This window comes from Lissotriton helveticus, chromosome 6 (assembly GCF_964261635.1).
Source record: "Lissotriton helveticus chromosome 6, aLisHel1.1, whole genome shotgun sequence".
NCBI lineage: Eukaryota > Metazoa > Chordata > Amphibia > Caudata > Salamandridae > Lissotriton > Lissotriton helveticus.
In genome coordinates this window covers 1092611779-1092633088 of record NC_136067.1, presented here as the reverse complement: position 1 = coordinate 1092633088, position 21310 = coordinate 1092611779, and the positions used below count along the sequence as shown (strand labels likewise).

The 21310-nt window shown below is 51.2% G+C and overlaps 1 protein-coding gene across 4 annotated transcripts in view; it reads right to left on the bottom strand.

Moving 5' to 3' along the window:
- The window catches only part of BIRC6 (baculoviral IAP repeat containing 6), a 2208279-nt gene that overhangs the window by 1375409 nt on the left and 811560 nt on the right, over window positions 1-21310 (bottom strand). For all 4 annotated transcript variants that reach the window (XM_078648748.1, XM_078648749.1, XM_078648751.1 and 1 more), the window contains one exon: window positions 6769-6977. In XM_078648748.1, the coding sequence (XP_078504874.1) occupies window positions 6769-6977 (209 nt within the window). The remainder of the gene's footprint in view (window positions 1-6768; window positions 6978-21310) is intronic.

The following is a 21310-nucleotide window of genomic DNA, read 5'->3' as shown; positions in this document are numbered from 1 at the left end:
GCTTGCTGTGCAGAAGTCGTGCAGTCTTGCAGATGGCCGGTCCCTCGAGGTCTCGTCGCACCCACGGTTCTCAGCTGGGCTGTAGAGGTGGGTAGAGGTCAGAGGTGCCAGGGAAGCCGGTTCTCGTCGAGCTGGGCAGTCGGATTCCGGAGGAAGGACGTGCAGCAGACCGCAGTGTTCTTGATGGTGCCTGCGGATGCAGGGTGACTACTCCTTAGTCACAAGGGAGAAATCTTAGGAAGAAGTCTTGAGTTCCTTTCGTGGAAAGTAGTTTCAGGATTCAAAGATGATCTGATTTGGAAGGGGGCCAGTCCCTACCTTTATCTGGGAAAAGGGGGCTGGCACGCGACTAGGTCCTGCCCTATGGGTGGGACCAGGAGGGGGGTGGTTACACCCACTTCCTTGGCGGGCTTTTCCCCAGCACACGGTCTGGAGTGTCCCTGGAACTGGTTCAAGCCAGCCTATGCACAGTGAGCACCGGGGTGCCACGTGCAGTCACCTTCCTCTGAAGCCCTGCCTACTTACAATACACAAAATCCTGTCTGGGACGGTGCTGGCACCGCCCCTGGCAGGAAACCCTTTGTCCTTATCTCCTGCTCTGGGAGGACTCCCAGCAGCAGGAGGGCAGACTTGTGTCTCGGTGGCAGCATCCATTTTGTGGATGCTAAGGCTCTGTCTGACTTTAACCGGGGTTAGGAGTTACATACATGTCGTGTCCCTCTAGAAGGGTGGAATGCTAACCCCGTCGCCAGAATTGGCGAGGGGTTAGTATTCCAATTCGTATGACACCTTACTCGACATGTTTTGATAAAGCGATACCAGAGTTGGCATATAACCGCGAGGATTATAATGCACTTAAGAGTATTGTGGAAAAGTAAATTTTGCCATGTTCTGTGTCCCTACGAGTCCTCCATCTTATGTTATGTGTGCATGATTAAATATGCATATGTATCCCCCATGTTTGATTAAAGACGCAATTACAGTTGTGTCCATCATTAGTATGCCAGTTTCCAGTTCTCGTGAAAGCTACGAGTATCAGGCCTATGTAAAGTTACGTTGCCACGTTTCTCAGTGTGCACGTTATTTTATTGTAAAGTCCCCGTTTCTAGGCCTCAAAAGGGCCCGGACACCAGATTCAGCTCCTGTCTTCTGAGTCCTCGCTGAGGAGCGATACAGCCCCCACCTGTATCCTCGACCCTTCACTTACTTCCTGCCTCACAGTGCCCGGCTCAGCCTGGCTCTGCCTACGAGTCTGCCAAGAGTATGTTATGATTCTAGTTATCAGTCCAGCCCCCCTTCTCTGCATTCCTAAGCTACTGAATCGCATCAATAGTTCCCGTCATTGTCTAGCCTTTACGTCTCCATGTAAGAGAAATACTGCATTTAATGGTCATTTAATATTCTTCATCACGCACTACATGTAGAATAATGCATGCTCCAGTCTTAGAGTCCGTTAGCCTCTCCCCTCCAGACTCTTAGTTTATATCAACATGTTCTCTAAACATCAGATACTAGATACTATTTAGGTACATGTCGCCCTGACTCTCCAGACTTCAGTCTCTGCTCCTAGCACAGAGTTCGTAGCCCCCAGCTTCTCCTAGTAACACGTCATTGTCAGTTTGCGCGCACCATTAGGTTAGAGGTCCCGGCTCCTTAGGTAGCCCCCTCCATGTTTCCGCCCCATTTATGACATATTCTGTTACGTTTACATCACATGTCTATGTATACGCCCCTGTTACACCCATTTTCACCCTTATCTTTCGCGACTGCTATTGACCACACCCACTGCTCCGCCTATCATATGTACTGTAATGCAATTGTTTTACTATATATGCTTGTGTATTGTTATTAAATGTTACGCCAGTCCTTTCCCCAGAGCGTGCCGATTCTGATCCTGCCCCCGGCAGCGCTGCCATCCTGTTCCCGTGCAGGTTGTCCTGTTCCTGTCCTTTATGCTGTATTAAACCTGCAAACTCCTACTACCTCGAATCTTGACTCTTATTTATTGAGCTATCTGTTATTCATTTATCCATTCAAAAATAGAGGTATTATTTATTTATTTACCACAGTATATGGTATGCGATATCATGGAAACGGCTAAGGGATGGATCCCGAAAGCCGCAGACAGGCTCAGCTCATGCCAGAGCACCATCTCACACGATTCCAAGCACTCTGCCTTCAGGATTGTTAAGGCCTGCCATAGGAGTGACTGATAGGAGATCTGTGTGTCCATTTTAGGGTTAGATATAGGTATACTATATCCAAAGCAAAGGGTGAGTACACCACCTTGCCCCAGCTGTCGTGCAGCCAGTTGTGTCAGTTTAGTTAGTCAGCCCAGGGGTGGCATAATACATGCTTCAGCCCCTGGGAGACTTCTGGGTACACCTCAGCCCTGGGTACAGGGACTTGGAGAGGGCCCAGTGCCAATTCAGTACCTGAGTACAATTTGGATAGAGAGAACAGCTAGGCTGTGGGTCTGATTAGCAGGCCCACAGCCAGGGAAAGTCGTAAACCAGTGCAGCAAAAAGCAAAAACCTGGGTGATCATAGGATTGCAGATTCTACTCTGCTACAATTACTAACACAACCCCTCTGCACTCTTTATGAGGTCAGAGTTCGAGATACAGCACAAGTTACTCAATAAGCAGTAAGTTGCACAAATACAATTCTGCCCTAGGGGCCTCACAAACCATATACTAAATAAGTGGTAGAAGAACCACTTCAGGAAAGGTGAGTAGGCCTAGGGTCTAGAAAATCGCTGGGGCTACACTAAACAACCAAGGGATTGGAAGTAGGAGGCCCACGGGAAGCGTGTGCAGTGTCTAAACACACACGCGAGTTACCATAGTTTTATTGGGAACGTAAAAGTTACAAAGTAGTAGATTTTGGACACTTCTGGATGGAATACGGGAAAACCCTGTTAAACTAGGACACTAGGATAGTAGATACCCACGGGAGCACCGGAGTACTCGAGTTACCTCACCCAGGGAAGCCGGGTGCATAGGTGTTCTTTTGTGTCGGGTTTCGTCGCTGTTTCCTATGGAGATCTGCAAGAAAGTGCTGCAGGCAACCAGGAGAAAAGTATCCGGGTGGATCCAAGGGTGGATCGGAGTCGAACAGAACCTGAAAGCAGAGGGGACAGAGTCTGGGTCACTAGCCAGTGACCAGAAAGGAACCAGGCGATGTCGAAATGCAATCAGGTGAAGAGGTGAAGCTTGTCTCTGCAGCCACGAGGACCAGGAGGCATCGACGACGACCAGGAGCTGGAGTCGAGCTGTCCCACGACGGATCTAGCTGTTGGCAGTGTCGGTATCCGGATTGGACCCAGCAAACCTTGGCAAATGCAATCCACGCAGGATGGGAAGATTGGCTTCAGTTCAGACCAGCAAGGTCTGGGGAGCTTCTACTTCGCAGAGAAGCTGGAGCAAGCCCAGAGCAACCAGGAAAGCAGTGTAGTTTCACAAAGATGTCTTCAGAGGGCTGACTAGCCAGCGGGATAGCAACCGCAAAGACGTGTCGAGCTGAAATGCAGGCGCAGGCCCCATGCGGCACTCGTGGAGTGTGGAGGGCTGAGCTTCGGTGCAAATGCTGCTCGGGTCTGGGGCTTCTCAAACCCCAATGCACAACTTCGAGGGTACCTCAAGAGCTGCATCGGTAGCAAAAAGCAGGTAGTCCTGGATGTCCGGCCCCACGCCTCTCGTGTCCGCCACGGGTCTCAGCTTTGCTGTGGATGTGGGTTGGAGTCAGAGAAGTCTGGAAGTCCAGTTCCTGCGTCGCTAAGTCTTCGAGTTCCAGCGGGAGCGTCGACAAAGCAAACCGGCAAGTTACTGTTGGTGCCTGTTTGCACAGGGTGGTCACTCCTTGACCACAAGGGAGATGTCTTCAGTCTTCCAGTCGATAGGGAACGTCGAAGGTCCAAGAGTTCGTTTCAGAGTTTCTTTCCAGGATAATCTAATGTCTCTAGACACAGCTCCTAACTTTATACTTAACTAAGGGGCTGGATTACATGCTAGGTCCTCCTATGGGTGGACCCTGAGAAGGGGGTGGTTACACCTCTTTCTCTTTGTCCAGTTTCACGCTGGGGCTGGAGTGCCCCAGCAACTGGTTTGAAACGGGCTATACATGGAGCACCTTGTGTGCCCCAGGCAGTGTCTCATTTCTCAGCCCTCCCTGCCCCAATACACTAAAAGCCTGTCGGAGTTTCGTCCAGCAGCAGGAGGTGAGACTCATGTCTGTGGCAGCAGCATCCATTTTGTGATGCTGAGGCTCTGTTTAACTTTAACCGGGTAAAGCAGTAACTACATGTCTTCTCCCTCTAGAAGGGTGGAATGCTACCCCCGCCGCCAGAACTAGCGGGGGTGGTAGCATTCCAAAGTGTTTGACACCTTACACGACATGTTTTGATAAAGCCAAACCAAAGTTAGCATTAACCGCGAAGATTATAATGCACTTAAGGGTATATGGTATGGCTATATCATAGAACAGCTATAAGGACATGGTTCCAAAAGCTGAAGACAGGCTCAGCTCATGCCAGAACACCATCTCACATAAAACCAAGCACTCTGCCTCCAGGGTTGTTAAGGCCTGCCATAGGAGTGACTTATAGGTATATATGTGTCTATATATAAGGGTAGATATAGGAATACTATATCTAAGCAAGGGGTGATTACACGACCTTGCCCCAGCTGAGTGATCAGCCAGTTGTGTCAGTTTGGATGGCCAGCCAGGGGTGGCATAATTCATGCTGCAGCCCCTGGTAGGCCTTGGATGCACCTATGGCCTGGTTACCTATGGTACACTATACAGGGGCTCACAAGGTGACGCAATACCCAATTAGATATGTACCTAAAGTACATGGAGTCCATTTTACAGAGAGAGCAGATAGTTGGCCTGGGATCCTGCTATTCAGGGCCCCAGGCTAAGTCAAAAACCAGCTAAACACTAGGCAAAAAGTTGGGGTAACCATATAGTCAGTTATCCACCTTCCTTCAGCCGAGATGGAATTTGCTGTTGTGCTTATCTGGATCTGCGTCTATGACCTGGGTGAAGTTCTCCCCTGACAAGTAGCCAAGTGGCAACCCTTTTACACTGTGTTTTCTAAGGAGTTACCAACATTACCTTAGGAATTTCTTGACAATCATATACATCAGTAGATGTACTAATAAGGTAAAATACATTAATATGGACTACATTGCTTTGGTTATGGTTATTTGAATAAGACACCTGTCACAGACTAATGTCTCACTGTGTTTTTTTTGTCTATGTCATTGATGGGAGGATAGGGCACATTTACAGTTTTCTCAAAAAGCTAAAGTTCACTGTGTTTCATTCTAGGAAGTTAAAGACTGACATTTGCTAGACAGGCCTATTTCAAAATGGAGCCTCTGCCTGTTTAAAATGGAGTCTGCATTTGTGTTCAAGGACCTAAACCTAAAATACATAAACCTAAAAAGAAGTGAATAAATAGACAAAATACTATAATTATGGAGTGATTAAGTCATAAGATTTTAGACAATCCTGGAACAATTTCTAAACCAAATAGTCACTAAATTATCACTGAATGTGCTTTTGATGGATCATGCTTATGAGACATATTATACATTTACCGAATAACAGCCCATGCCAGAAACGTGCATTTGATGGAATAAGAACACATCACTTGTTACATGTTTAATAACATGTCTTCAAACTGAAATGCAAAAAGGGGTCTCTGCGCTGGAAGACATGAACCTTACAACAGTCTCAGAGGTGTCTGAAGAGGATTCTGTGTTGAAATTGTTAATAAAGAGGGCCTTAAATATGCTGGAAAGGTTACAGGTTCACCGGTGAGTAGTCTGACTGTGGTGTCCGACTAGAGTGTTTCAACATCTATCTTCCTAATGAAGAGTGATTATGCTACACCAATCGCGTCTATCCCTCCTTGTAGTCCAGTGAGAGCCCTAAAAATGGAATTGTCGAGGTCAGGGGTGCCTTTCTTTTTTCTCATTTCTGGACCTCTACTCCGTGGTCCCTCTGAAAGGAGTCCTTTGGAGAGTCTAGAAGCGTCGAAGTAAAAGGCGATAGTTCCTTGCGAGCCTTGTCCTTCGCAAACATCTCTTCCAACTTTCCTCTCTTTCCAATCTCCTTTCCTCCCTATAGGGTAACTATAGATAACTGGTACAAAACTAATTCCTACAATGAGAAGCTGGAAGGCACACCACACAGACCAGATGAGGGTCACCAAAAAGCTTGAATTTACTTTGCAGCAAGAGGAAATGTTGAATGAAGCAGAAAATGTAATATTTATGGCCCAAAATGGGCTGGAAAATACCCCCAGTATTCCACAGCCCACTCTCAGAAGCCGGAAAAAAGAACTGTCTCAGAGGCAACTGCCAGTATAAGGTATTATAGGATTAAAACCTTTATATTTTTAAAAGTCACAAGTTGCTTTTTAAACTTTCTAATTCTTAGCCCATCGGACCTCATTTTTTCCATCCATTATATTCAGGATAAGAAGCAATTTAGGTCAAGGCTCTGCAATGTAGTTTTATGAGAGGGATTCATTTTTGGAAAAGTGATAATCCCAGGATAACAAAATAGATTGCCCATTGATAGAATTCAGAAGGCGCACTCTAGTATACAGTCAATGTTCTGGGGATAATTATTCAAAGGTTTATGACTGTCAATGAAGATCATACGAAGGAGAACTGGTTGACTGCACAAGCTATTACATTACAATGACCATGCCAAATCAACATCAACAAACAGCAATAATGAACTGAAAACAGACCTGCACTGTATGTCTTCCTGCAAGGCTATCATCATAGACAAGTGCTGGTCGATTTCTGGCTGACTTGCCGATTCACTTTCTCCTTTTAAAGGATCATGCATTAACTTCACCTCACTCTCCCAAGGCAAGATATATGTATGGCCATAGTAAAATCCTAACGGAATCTTGGCTCGGGCATTGGTGCTTCCATATCGACCAATCACAGTGATCTGAAAAAGTACAAGAAAAAATGTGAAAAAACGAATATGAAATATAATTAATGACTGGCTAAAATGAAAAAAAAATTGTGAAAAAAGGCTTTTCTAAATTTTGTATAAACAAATTCATCTATTAATCAAAAACGGAGTCCCAGATTTACTTAAGAAATAAGTTACTTACCTTCGGCAACAATGTATCTGTAAAAGACATATGCAGTTATAGATTCCTTACCTTTAGACTTACCCCCAGGTGTCAGACTGTATCCAGAGATTTTTCTTTAGCAGTACCCCTTCGCATCAGTAGGTGTGTCGGTCAACTCTGTGTCTATCGTTGGTGTCGTGGTCATAGGAATAACGTCGCAAGGTCTACTTAGACGCCGCCCCTGCGCGCTGACGTCAGTTCTGACAAGACTATCCACACCAGAAGAGCAGAGCAATGCAAGACACTGACCACTAGTGCACATAACTAGGGCCCTGGAAATAAGTCCCTAACCCTAGAAGTCAGTTCGCAGAACGGGGAGGATGGTGGGGCGGTAAGGAATATATAACTAATGTAGGTCTCTTACAGATACATCATTATCGAAGGTAACTAACTTGTTCATCTGAAAGAGACTATTAGTTCTAGATTACTTACCTTAGAATAGATGCCCCAGCAATACCAACCTCGGAGGTGGGTCTGCGAACCAAGTTCACACCAGGAAGTCCTGGAGAACAGAATGGCCGAAAAAGCCATCTCTCTGAACTTGGCTGTCCGGATAGTAATGTTTGGTAAACGTGTGCCGAGGTGCCCACGTAGCCACGTGACAGATGTCAAGAAGTGGGACTCCACACCCCAAGGCAGTAGTAGCTGCCCGTCGCCCTGATATAGTGGGCAAGCAATCCCACTAGGTATTCCTTCTTTGCCAAGGAGTAGCAGATTTTAAGGCATAGGGCAACTCATCGAGAGATGGTACGTTTTTGCACAGCCAGACCTCTCTTGGCGCCAACAAAGAGTTGATCTTCCACCCGGAAATCTTTGTCTCCCCTCCTCCTTGGAGGGATGCGGAGGCGGGAAATAGGTTGGCAGAGTGAAGGTCTTTCCTACGTGGAACGAGGTAGCCATTTTAGGAAGAAAAGAGGCCTATGCGCGAAGGACTACTTTGTCTGGATGAACAGCAAGAAAAGGAGGCTTGGAGGACAGAGCTTAAAGGTCACTCACTCTGCGAGCAGAGGTAATGGCAACAAGGAAGGCCGTCTTCAGAGTAAGTAGCCTGATACAGCAGTAATGTAGAAGCTCAAAGTGAGCACACATAAGGATTGTCAAGACAAAGTTAAAGTCCCACTGGGGCATTACGAAAGGAGAAGGAAAGCGATATATAATGCCCTTCAGGAATCTATTGACAATAGGAAGGCTGACCAGGAAGGCAAAGAAAGGCAGATAAGTCTGAAAGATATCCTTTTAGTGTGCCCAGGGCAGAGCCCTGCTGGGCTAGAGAGAGGATGAACAAGAGTAGCTCCGAAAGGGGAGCAGAAACGGGATCCACAGCCTTTGCTGTGCACCATGCCACAAACTTATTCCTTCGGCAGACGTATACAGACTTGGTGGAGGGACGCCTGGCTGCCAAGATGACATTACAGACTTCTGACGGAAGGTCAAAAGAACAAGTTACTTACCTTCGGTAACGATATATCTGTAAGAAACAGTAGTTAGTATTAGATTCCTTACCTTAGAATATCCCCAGGCGTCAGTCTGGATCCGGAAACTTTTGCGTAGCAGTACCCCTGCGCGTCGGTAGGCGTCGTCTGCAGGCGTCCCCTGCGGGTCCACGTCGTCGGCGACGTGCGCCGTGATGACGTCGCTGGAGTATATAGACGCCGCCTCCGCGCGCTGACGTCAGTTCTTTGCACACAGCGTTTCCGCGCCAGAACACGCAGAGCCATGTGAGAACTAACACTGGTGCCATGTGAAACTAGGGCCCTGAAAGGGATGTCCTTAACCCTAGGTATCAGTTCGCAGAACGGGGAGGATGGGTGGGGCGGTAAGGAATCTAATACTAACTACTGTTTCTTACAGATATATCGTTACCGAAGGTAAGTAACTTGTTCATCTGAAAGAAACAGGTTAGTATTAGATTCCTTACCTTAGAATAGATACCCCAGCAATACCAACCCCGGTGGTGGGTCTGCGAACCAATACAATCCTACACCAGAAAATCCTGGAGGACCGAACGGCCAAAGAAGCCGTCCCTCCGGACTTGACTGTCCAGGCAGTAATGCCTCGCAAAGGTGTGCAGCGAGGCCCACGTAGCCGCCTGGCAAATGTCCTGCAAAGGGACTCCCCGGCCCAGGGCGGTAGTAGCCGCCGTGGCCCGAGTGGAATGGGCCCTCAGCCCAACAGGAGGCTCCTTCCGAGCCAAAGAGTAGCATGCTTTGATGCACAGGACGACCCACCGAGAGATGGTTCGTTTCTGTACCGCCCTTCCCTTCTTCTCACCCACGTAGCCAACAAATAGTTGGTCATCCACCCAGAACTGGCGTGTGCGATCCATATAAAACGAAAGCGCACGTTTTGGGTCCAGACGATGGAGCCGCTCTTCATCTTTTGAAGGATGCGGAGGCGGGAAGAAGGAGGGTAAGGTGATGGACTGCCCGATGTGAAAAGCAGAAACTACTTTGGGCAGGAAAGAAGGTCTAGTTCTAAGAACCACCTTGTCAGGATGAACGGACAAGAAAGGAGGTTTCACAGAAAGAGCCTGGAGCTCACTCACTCTCCTGGCAGAGGTGATGGCAACCAGGAAGGCCGTCTTTAAAGTGAGAAGACGGAGAGGACAGGAATGAAGCGGCTCAAAGGGAGCGCACATCAAGAAAGTCAGAACCAGGTTCAAGTCCCACTGAGGCATCACGAACGGAACAGGTGGATACATGTGCGTGATGCCCTTCAAGAATCTCAGTACAATAGGGGACTTGAACAAAGATGGCTGATCAGGTAGCCGTAAGAAGGCGGAAAGGTAGCCCTTGATAGTGCCCAGAGCAGAGCCCTGCTGGGCCAGAGAGAGAAGAAAGAGGAGAACCTCGGAGAGAGGGGCAGAAAGGGGATCCACAGCCTTTGCTGTGCACCATGCCACAAATCTGTTCCACCGGCAGGCGTATACCGACTTTGTGGAGGGACGCCTGGCTGCCAGAATCACATCACAGACTTCAGGAGGCAAGTCAAATGGCCTCAACTGTCGCCGCTCAATCTCCAAGCATGGAGGTGGAGACTGGACAGGTTCGGGTGGAGGACTGTCCCCTGCTGCTGCGACAGAAGGTCCTCCTGAAGGGGCAGGCGGATCGAGGGACCGACTGACATGCTGAGTAGCTCGGGATACCAGTACCTTCGAGCCCAGTCCGGAGCCACAAGGATAACTTGAGCCCGGTCGCGCCTGATCTTCTTCAGCACTCTGGGCAGAAGTGGTATAGGCGGAAAGGCGTACAACAGACCGCAGCTCCACTCGCGCCGAAAGGCGTCGCCGAGCGAGTGCCGTCTTGGAAACTCCAACGCGCAAAACTGATGACATTGCGCGTTCTCTTCTGTGGCGAATAGATCTAACCAAGGCTCTCCCCATTGCAGAAAGAGGCCTTTTGCCACGTCCGAGTTCAGACGCCATTCGTGATCCACCGAGCACCGACGGCTGAGTTCGTCCGCCCTGGCGTTCAGAGAACCTGCCAGGTGTTGAACCGTCAGAGTCACGCCCTGACGTTCCAGCCATTGCCAGAGGCGCAGAGCCTCCTGGCAAAGGGTCCACGACCCCACTCCGCCCTGCTTGTTGCAGTACCACATGGCGGTGGTGTTGTCCGTGAACACCTGCACCACACTCCCGTTGACAAAGGGGAGGAATGCCTTCAGTGCTAGGCGAATCGCCCGCAGCTCCAACATGTTGATATGGAGCCGGGACTCCGCCGGAGACCAGATGCCTCTGATCTCCGCCTCTCCCAAGTGGCCTCCCCAGCCCTGGAGGGACGCGTCCGTCACAACTACGTGCTCCGGTTGGGGAAGGGAGAGGGATCTGCCCCTGACCCAATCGCGGTCCGTAAGCCACCACTGCAACTGTCTCGCAGTGCCCTCCGAGATCAGGACGTGGTCGGATAGGTTGCCCTGATGCTGGGCCCACTGAAACTTCAGGTCCCACTGCAGAGCCCGCATCCGCCACCTGGCGTGATGCACCAGAAGGATGCAGGAGGCCATCAGTCCCAGAAGCCGCAGCGTCAACCTGACTGAGACCCGGGATAACGGCTGAAAGATGGGAATCAAAGCCTGAATATCCCGGACCCGCCGTTCCGGAGGATAAACCCGAAACTGCGCCGAGTCGAGAACCGCTCCGATGAAAAGGAGCTTTTGAGAGGGGCACAGGTGTGATTTCGGCACGTTGATGGAAAACCCCAGCTCGTGCAGGAGGTCTGCCGTCATCTGGAGGTGGTGGACGACTGTCTGGGGCGAGCCCGCCTTCAACAACCAGTCGTCGAGGTAGGGGAAGACTGAAACCCCTAACCGGCGCAGATGAGCTGCGACCACCGCCATCACCTTCGTGAACACCCGTGGGGCGCTGGTAAGGCCGAATGGGAGCACGATAAACTGAAAGTGCTCGTGGCCTACCGTGAACCGCAGGTAACGCCGGTGGGCCGGCAGGACGGGGATGTGAAAATACGCATCCTGCAAGTCCAACGCTACCATACAGTCTAGTGGGTCTAGAGCAGCCAAGACCTGAGCCAAAGTCAACATCTTGAACTTCTCCTTCCGGAGGAAGCCGTTGACGTTCCGTAGATCCAAGATAGGACGCAGGCCCCCCTTGTCCTTCTTGGGTACCAGAAAGTAGTGGGAATAGCAACCACACCCTACTTCTGGCCCAGGAACGCGCTCGATGGCCCCCTTGGCCAAGAGGGCCGTAACTTCCTCCTGCAGAAGTGTCAAGTGGTCCCCCGACACACGGTGGTTCTGCGGTGGCATGGCTGGAGGAGTGGTCTCGAAGGGGAGGGAGTAGCCCCTTCGGACGAGCTGCAGCACCCACCTGTCCGATGTGATAGTGCGCCAGCGGGAGTGGTGATGGCGAACCCTGCCACCCACTGGCGTCACATGGGCCTGAAAGCTCGGACTAGGAGGATTTGGAGGCTGCTGCGGGGGGAGGTGTGGCCTGACCTCGCCGCTGTCCCCGACCGCCACCACGGCGGAATCCACGGCCGCCACCGCGTTGAGAAGTGTTCTGCGGTGCGTGGCTGGCAGCACGTGTGGGACCGCCCCTTCCGTGGCCACGAAAGGAGCGAAACGAACCCGTTTTGCTGGCGCTGGGTCGAGAGACCCAAGGACTTGGCCGTGACCCTGGAGTCCTTGAAGCGCTCAAGCGCGTTGTCCGCTTTGTCGCCAAACAGGCGACTGCCATCGAACGGCATGTCCATCAAGGCATTCTGGACATCCGGCGAAAAATTGGCGGATCTCAGCCAGGCGTGGCGACGAATCGCCACCGTCGTGGACATCGCTCTGCCCAGCGAGTCGGTCGTATCAAGACCACACCTGATGGAATACCTCGCCGCGTCTCGGCCCTCAACCATAGCCTGGCCGAGCTTGTCCCGTACCTCCTGCGGGCATTGCGGCAGACACTCCGCGACCGTATCCCACAGAGAGTGGGTGTAGCGGCCCAAGAGGCATGCGGTATTGCAAGACCGCAGTCCCGCACTCAGGGACGAGAAGACCTTCTTGCCATACTGGTCGTACCTCTTAGATTCCCGGTCGGGCGGGGCCGACGGGAATGCGGATTGGGATGTTGAGGCCTGGATCACCAGACTCTCAGGGGTGGGATGGGTGGACAGGAACTTAGGGTCGTCCGGACACGGACGGTGGCGCCTGGCAACGTTCCTATCAACAGGCGAACCTGAAGCGGGCCTGGACCACGTGCCCAACAGAACGTCCGTCAAGGCTTCATTAAACGGCAGCAGAGGCTCCTGTGGGCATGACTGCGGTTTGAAGACCTCGGTGAGGATGTTAGGCTTCACTTTTGCGATGGGGAGCTCAAGGCTCAAGGCCTTGGCAGCCCTCATCAGCACCACAGAGTAGGCAGCCCCAGCCTCCGACGCCACAGTGGGAGGCGAGACAAAACCAGGGTTAGGAGATTCGTCCAGACCACTGGCATCACCCAAGTCACCTGTCCAGTCCACTTCGTACTGACACTCGCGTGACAGAGGGTCCTCAGACCCCTCCCAACCCTCTCCATAATCTTCATCATCACCATACTCGGATTCAACGATGTAGACCGGCTCCTCGGGGCCAATGGGCCCTATCGGCGCCGGACTCGGCGTCGGACGACGCCGGTCCGACTCCGCGTCCGGAATTGGAGAGGGAATGGGGGTGGCGCCGCCCGGAGCCGGAGCCCCGACGCCAGCCGGAACCGGCGTCGGAGTCACGGCGCCGCGCGGAGGCGGCACCACGGGTTGCCCCAATGGAATCGGCGCCGGAGAGGCCGGGTGACCAGCCGGCGACGACCCTGAAGGGCCCAGCGGCGCCGGGGCCGGAGCCGACGGCGGCGCCGGGGCCGGAGCACCCGACGGTGCCGGGGCAGGAGCACCCGAACCGCTCGGGCCCCCGGACGGGACCACCGGGCCCGCAGGCGCCGTAGGCCCCGTCGGAGGAGACAGCGCCCTCATGGCCATGAGGAACTCCTCTATCTCCTCGCGCGATGTGCCTTGCCCAGGGACCGACGGGTATGGAGCAGGCAGCGTCGGCAACCCACGCGGAGCCGCGGGGGTGGGGCCACCCGAACCCCCGGCCGCATCGCGCGAGCGTCGGGGGGGAGTCGGGGGTGCGATGACGACGCCCCGACTTCTTGTGTCGCTTACCTGAGGAACCGGAGGAATGGTGACGACTTCCGGAGCGCTCGTGGCGGCTCCGCGACCGTTCTCTCGACCACTCCCTCGACCTCCGGCCGGACCGGGACCGGGACCGCTCTCGACGCGGGCCGACATCCGGAGCTCGAGCAGCTTGCGGGACCGCTCCCGCCTAGCCTTACTCGTCAAGGCCCGGCAGTCGACGCAGGACTCGACGTCGTGGTCGGCGCCCAGGCACCGGAGGCAGAGTCGATGGTGGTCGGTGACCGACATCAGGCGGTCGCACCCGTCACAACTTTTAAAACCGGGCATCCTACCGGCACCGAAAGGGTTAGAGTTATCAAAAAACTTGGTCAAAGACCGGAGTACTGCTCTTCGGATCTGCGCTAACTGGCGCGGAAAAAAGAAGAACTGACGTCAGCGCGCGGAGGCGGCGTCTATATACTCCAGCGACGTCATCACGGCGCACGACGCCGACGACGCGGAGCCGCAGGGGACGCCTGCAGACGACGCCTACCGACGCGCAGGGGTACTGCTACGCAAAAGTTTCCGGATCCAGACTGACGCCTGGGGATATTCTAAGGTAAGGAATCTAATACTAACCTGTTTCTTTCAGATTATGTCAACTACCGCCGCTCAATCTCCATGCAAGGAGGTGGAGACTGGACAGGTTCGGGTGGAGCACCGTCCCCTGCTGCGACGCATGATCCTCCCGAAGAGGCAGTCTGATCAGAGGATCGATGGAAATGTGTAGCAGCTCGGGATACCAGACTCTTCGTGGCCAATCCGGAGCCACAAGAATGACTTGGGCCTGGTCGTGCATTATCTTCAGCACTCGGGGCAGAAGTGGTACAGGCGGAAAGGCATATGAGAGGACGCAACTCCACTCACGACGAAAAGCGTTGTAGAGCGAGTGACACCTTGGAAAACCCAGCGTGCAGAACTGCTGACAATGAGATTTCTCTTGGGTGGCAAACAGCTCTAACCAAGACTCTAACCACGACTGAAAGAGACCTTGCACCACCTGCAAGTGCAGACGCCATTCGTGATCCATCATCAACCAACGCCTGAGCTTGTCCGCCGAGGCGTTCAGAGAACCTGCCAGGTGTTGAAACACCAGGGACATGCCCTGATGTTCCAGCCATGTCCAAAGGCGAAGAGCCTCTTGACATAGGGTCCACGACCCCACCCCGCCTTGTTTGTTGCAGTATCTCATGGCGGTGCTGTAGTCTGTGAACACCTGCACCACATTACCTTCGATAGAGGGAAGGAATGCCTTCAGTGCCAGATGAATCGCCCAGAGCTCCAGAAGGCTGATGTGGAGGCCAGACTCTACCAGAGACCAGAGTACTCTCATCTCCGCTTCTCCAATGTGGCCGCCCCATCCCAGGAGTGACGCATCGGTCACCACCAATAAATCTGGTTGGGGAATGGAGAGACATCTGCCACTGAACAAATCTTGGTTCGTTAACCACCACTGCAATTGACGTGCAGTGCCCTCCGAGATCAGGACGTCGGAAAGATTGCCCCATTGCTGCACCCACTGGAACTTCCTGTCCCAATGCAGAGCCCGCATATGCCACTTGGCATGATGCAGGAGGCCATGAGCCCCAGCAGCTTCTGGGTCATTACCATAGAAATTCGGAATAGAGGCTGAAACATCGGTATCATAGCCCGAATATCCCAGACTCGCTGTTCAGGGGGATAAACCTGAAACTGCACCGAATCCAAAACCGCTCCGATGAAAAGGAGCTTCTGAGAAGGAGTCATGTGTGACTTCTGCACATTGATAGTAAAACCTAGCAAATGCAAAATGTTCGCCGTAGTCTGCAAGTGGAGAAGACAGCCTGGGGAAAGCTCGCCTTCAACAGTCAGTCGTCGAGATAGTAGAAGACTGGAACCCCTGATCTGTGCAGATGAGCTGCGACCACCGCCATCACATTCGTGAACACCCGAGGGGCGCTGGTAAGGCCAAAAGGGAGCAAAGTGAATTGAAAATGCTCGAGGTCCACCCTGAACCATAGATAACGCCTGTGGGCCGGCAGGACGGGGATATGGAAATAAGTGTCTTGCAAGTCCAATGCTACCATCCAGTCTCTGGGGTCGAGGTCAGACAGGACCTGAGCCAACGTGAGCATCTTGAACTTTTCCTTCCGGTGGAAGAGGTTGAGGGCCCTGAGGTCTAAGATTGGACGCAGGCCTATGTCTTTCTTCAATACCAGAAAGTAGTGGGAGTAGCAACCACAAACTACTTACGGCACAGGGACCCTTTCAATAGCTCCCTTGGTCAACAGAGCTGCAACTTCCTGGCAGAGAAGAGCCAAATGATCTTCCGACATGCGATCGAAGGATGGTGTCAAGGAGGGAGGAATAGTCTTTAGTCCAGACTACCTGCATAACCCACTTGTCCGACGTGATGGTATGCCAGTGAGCGAAGTGATGGCGAATCCTGCCGGCCACTGGCGACCCTGAAAGATCGGACTAGGAAGGTTTGGAGGCTGTTGCAGGGTGGACTGGCCCTCCTCGCTAGCCATCAGACCTGTGTTCCTGGGTCCCAAGTCTGCGGCCATGCACAGGCTGGACAGCGTGCATGAACCCGTGCCTAGACTGAGTCGAACTTGGCGGCTCACCCCTTCCATAGCTGTCTGGGGCACGAGGTTTTTACGAGGCCCAAGGATCTGGTCGTAGCCCTGGAGTCCCTGATGCGCTCGAGCGCAGAGTCTGCCTTTACACCAAAAAGGCGACGGTAATCAAAGGGCATGTCCAGTAAGTTAAATTGTACATCCCCAGAGAAAATAGACTTCCTCAACGAGGCGCAGCGCCTCAGGGCTACTGACGTGGAAACCACTCTGCTCAGTGAATCAGTGGTATCCAGCCCACATCTGATGGTGAATTTGGCTGCGTCTCTACCCTCTGCCACTGCGCAGGTGAGAACGGCCTGGGCCTACTCCGGGCACTGTGGCAGCACTTGCGCAACCGTATCTCACACTGTATGGGTATAACGGCCCAAGAGGCATGCAGTATTCACCTACCGCAGCACTAAGCTGGCGGAAGAAAACATCTTCTTCCCAAGATGATCCAGCTGCTTGGATTCCCTATCTGGGGGAACAGTAGGGAATGCGCCCTTAAAGGGCGAGGCTTGGACTACCAAGCTCTCGGGGTCGGGAGATGAAAAGTGGGTCACCCAGGGCCAGGCGGGGGAGTCGGGCCATCATCCTGTCTGCAGGAGCCCCTGTGCTGGCTTGGACCAAGTGCCCAGAAGGACATCCATGAGGGCTTCATTAAAAGGCAGAAGGGGCTCCGAAGAGGCCGCTGCTGGTTGAAGCACCTCTGTCAGGAGGTTAGTCCTGACTGCCACTGTAGGAAGCTCCAGGCCCAAGGCCTCAGCCGCCCTATCCAACACCACTGCATAAAACTCTCTGTTGCCATCGATAGGGGGAGAAAGAATGGCAAGGTCTGGGGAGGAATCCAGACCACTGGCGTCACCCAGGTCCTCTCGCCAGTCTGCCTTATCAAGTTGGTCAGTGTCAGAACTAGGGCGGCACAGCGCGGTCTAGGGTGTGCCCCACTTATCTCCCACGCATGCATGCCATTATGCGCTGAACTGCTTTGTGGCAAAGTGCATGTGTCTGCTTCTGCAAGTCGGTGGTTACTCTGCTCCCATTTACGTTAATATGAATGCCTTGCTGAATGTATATTTGTTATTACATTTTGAAATCATGCCTATATGAATCATGTTTAAAAATCATTTATTTATTGACTTGCTGTCATTAATGAAGGAGTCTAATTTTTATTGCAGTCCATTATCTGTTTTGCAGGTCCAGTGTTCCTTCCTTTGTTAACCTCTTCCATGCTAATGACAAGGTCAGCTCGTCATGCAGGTCCACTGGAGCTGTGCTTATGACGAGCTGACCTTGTCATGAACAATGGGAAAAAAGAAGGTCCAGCGCAGCAGAAAAATACCCTGTAGCATTGAAGGTGTTAAGTTACATGCAGTCTTTCACTATTGTGTACTGCATTTCCCAGCATGCTATGGGTGAGCTGTTTGTGATGGGACGTGGCCACGTTTAACGTCAGTGACCACGCCCTTCTCCCTGCGCTCACTATTCCCCTGACTCCAGCAAGAGAGGATCTTTTTACCGGAGTTCCGGTATTTTGTCCTTTGGAAGATCTTCTCCTCTATTGCGGTGAGCTCTCCTTTTCTATTCAGGCTCGCGTCTCCTTTGGCGGGGTCCCACTCCTCCTGAAGTCTCTCGTGGGACGCTTTCAGAAGGCCGACTCTAGAAGATCTTCTTCCAGCATTCCTGGGTTACGAAGGAACGTGCCGGCTCCCGCAGCGACTTTCCCGAACTCCACTCCGCACAGAAGACAGAGTAGGTCGTACTCTGTAGGTAGGAGGGAAAGCCTGATATAAAAACAGTTTCTTAAGCCATAACGCTAGCGTCTTGTACAGTAATTTACATATCTGGCGAACATTCTGAGCATTTAGTTCTTCGTGTTTATTGGCTCATTCGCATATTTACCAAACAGAAAACAAAGCATAACAATCGTTTCCTTGCTCATTTTATTTACTTTTCTTTATCCTTTTCAATTCAAGCATATTTATGATTTTTGTGACCCTGTAAAGAGGTTATTTACTGCAAAGGTGATTTAACCTTTTATGTTCTGAACCAGTGATATAGAAAACCATTCATACTTCGAATGCTTATCTGGCAGCATATTATGTAAGACAATTTGCCAATCTGGACAACATTGTTTAGAATAAGCATTAGACAACTGGTTAGTGACTTTAAGTGGCATTTAGTATTGTTTAGTCACTATAGAACAGTCAGCAGCTTGATGACACAAAGTTTAACTTGAAATACCATTTTAGGATGCAACTTGGATAGTTGTTATGGTTCAGTTGAGTATGTCAAATGCTTATTGTGTTGTATACCAACTTATTTTACAGATCTCCTTCCCAGCTGCCCCCTTCCTAAATCCCTTCCCCCCGCTTGATCACTTCAATACTCTGTAAAATTAAAAATCAGAGTTGAAGGTATCGAGAGGTGGGCCATTGTGTCATCGCGTCAGGCCCAGAGGAAACAACATCTGACAGTCAGCATAAGGGTCCACAGACCCCTCCCAGTCCTCCTCACCCTCTTCTGGTTACCAGGCAGGCCTGAAAGGAACACCAGGGATAAACAGAGGCACAAATGTACCCTATGGCGCCGGTCCAGAGGTCAGTCCGGCCCGTGTACAAATGGGGGTTGAGGCTGGGGTCAGTGCCGATCAGGACACAACCAGCGCCTGGGGCATCGTCATCTGGATTAGCGCCGGGGAAGGTACCGTGAGGTCGACCGGCGTTGATCCGGATCCCCGCCTGGATCCTCAGACGCCCTCTGGCGCCGGAGCCGCCGGCTTCCAAGTCCCAGGGCCCCAGCCAAGTCAGAGGGGCCCGAAGGTACACCAGCAGAGTCGGGCTGCCCAAAGATGACATGCAGTGCTTCATAAAAAGCTCAAAGCTGGGCAGGGGACGCTCCAGCACCGGGAAAAGGGGAGAAACTCTGAGCCGTACCTGGAGCAGGCTCCTAAGACAGAGCTGGAGAACTACAATGCTCCGGGTCAAGCGCTGTGTCGGCCAACCGACGGGGAGAAGGTGAAGAGCGACGCTCATCTTCACCTTCTTGTGCTTCGACTTACTCGAAGATCTCGAAGACTTGGATGACAAATGATGGTGGTGGCTCTGCGATTGGACCAAAGACCTTCCTCTCGATCGGTACCTCGAGCAACGCGAAGCCAAATGCCGGGCCTCCAACAACTTTCTGGACCGCTCCCACAGACCTGGGATTCATGGCCCAACAGTCGGAGCAAGACTTCGGGTCGTGGTTGCACTCCAGGCACCAGAGCCACCCGAGGTAGGGGTCCGTAACCACCATCAGGCGGTTACAGGCCTCACACGGCTTGAACACGGTCCGTCGATGGGACATCCCTCGTACACCAGGAGACGGAAGACTCTAAAAGAAATCGAAAAAAGAAGTCAAAAATTGACTAAGAGGTAGCTCTCTCCAGATATGCACAAGACTGGCGCGGAAAAAGAACTGATGTCAGCGCGCAGGGGCAGCGTCTAAGTAGACACCGCAATGTCATTCCGCCGACCATGACAGACGTCGAGTCGACCCAGGCTACCTATTGACGCGCAGGGGTACTGCTTAAGAAAAATCTCCGGATCCAGTCTGACACCTGGGGGTAATTCTAAAGGTAAGCAATCTATAACTACTGTCTCTTTCAGATAATGAGGACTATAATGATAAAAAAAACACTAGATGTAATTTTGCTTTAACTATCGCTCAGAGACAAAAAAGATGAGTAAGCACCAAAATATTACAGATTTCTCACCAAATGCTATAGTAGTGAAAAGTCAGTCTTCCTTTCACCATGCCACAAAAGTTTGCTACATTAATAGGCATGTCTATACATCTGCTTTCTTGCAGAACAACTTATTAAGAGAAAAAACTTTGCTCAAGGACAAACTCGAGAAAAACAGAAAAGAGGCAGCTTGAAAAAAAAGGGATGATTGATTCATCCCTTTTTACTATGGGGCAGGGTAAGTCACAGAAGAGGCAATGTATTGAATATAACATAGGCTAAACACAGTTCCTTATCGCCCACCTTCCTCCTCAACCCAGAATCATTCTTGAAATCTTGAGCAAACCAGGCAGTTTTCTGCATAACCATGTGTCATGAACATTATTCAAATGCATTCCTTCAACCCTTGAAGGTGCTGCTCTCACCATGGACAGGTTATACTGGCCCCACAGGAGCAGTTAAACAGGCAATCTCTGATGGGTATAGACTATAGCAGGCTTCTCCAAGTAGTTTGCAAGCTACTGGTAACTCTCCAGCTACCTTTAAGTAGCTCTCCTGTGTCCATCCCAGCCTACTAAATTAGAAGATTTTGCTTGGCTGAATAAATATACCAACACTGAAAAGTGTGCATTCACGAGAAAACTTTCTGTATTTTGAGAACCCATAAACTGATGTTTAGAGAAAAGTAGTTGAATTCGCAAAATATATTTAAAGTTTACTAATGGAATTATCTTGGCGCCAGGGTCATTCAAACTATAGCTAATATGTATGACATATGTAACGGCATTCCAAATGGCAGAGCTATTTTACATTACTGCTGACTACCCTGCCTAATCATGGCTAGTGATCTTGAATGGGGTGGCTACAAATATAATCTTGCGTGATGGTCACCATTATAATACTATTAATATTGGTAGCTCTGGATTATTTTATTGATCATAAGTACCTCTTATTTCAGAAAAGGTTGGAGACCCCTAGACTAAGGGAAGCATATTTCAAGGCATCTGCCTAGGTCTTGCTTTCAGAGCCTGCCGCAAAAGTAGTTCAACACACTGCACTGGGATTACCTTTTTCTGGTCTTGGACCGCTTTGGAGCCTGTACCATATGGCTGATTCGGTTTCTGAACATGGATCCAATAATACAGATCTGTTTTCCAGGAGCAAGC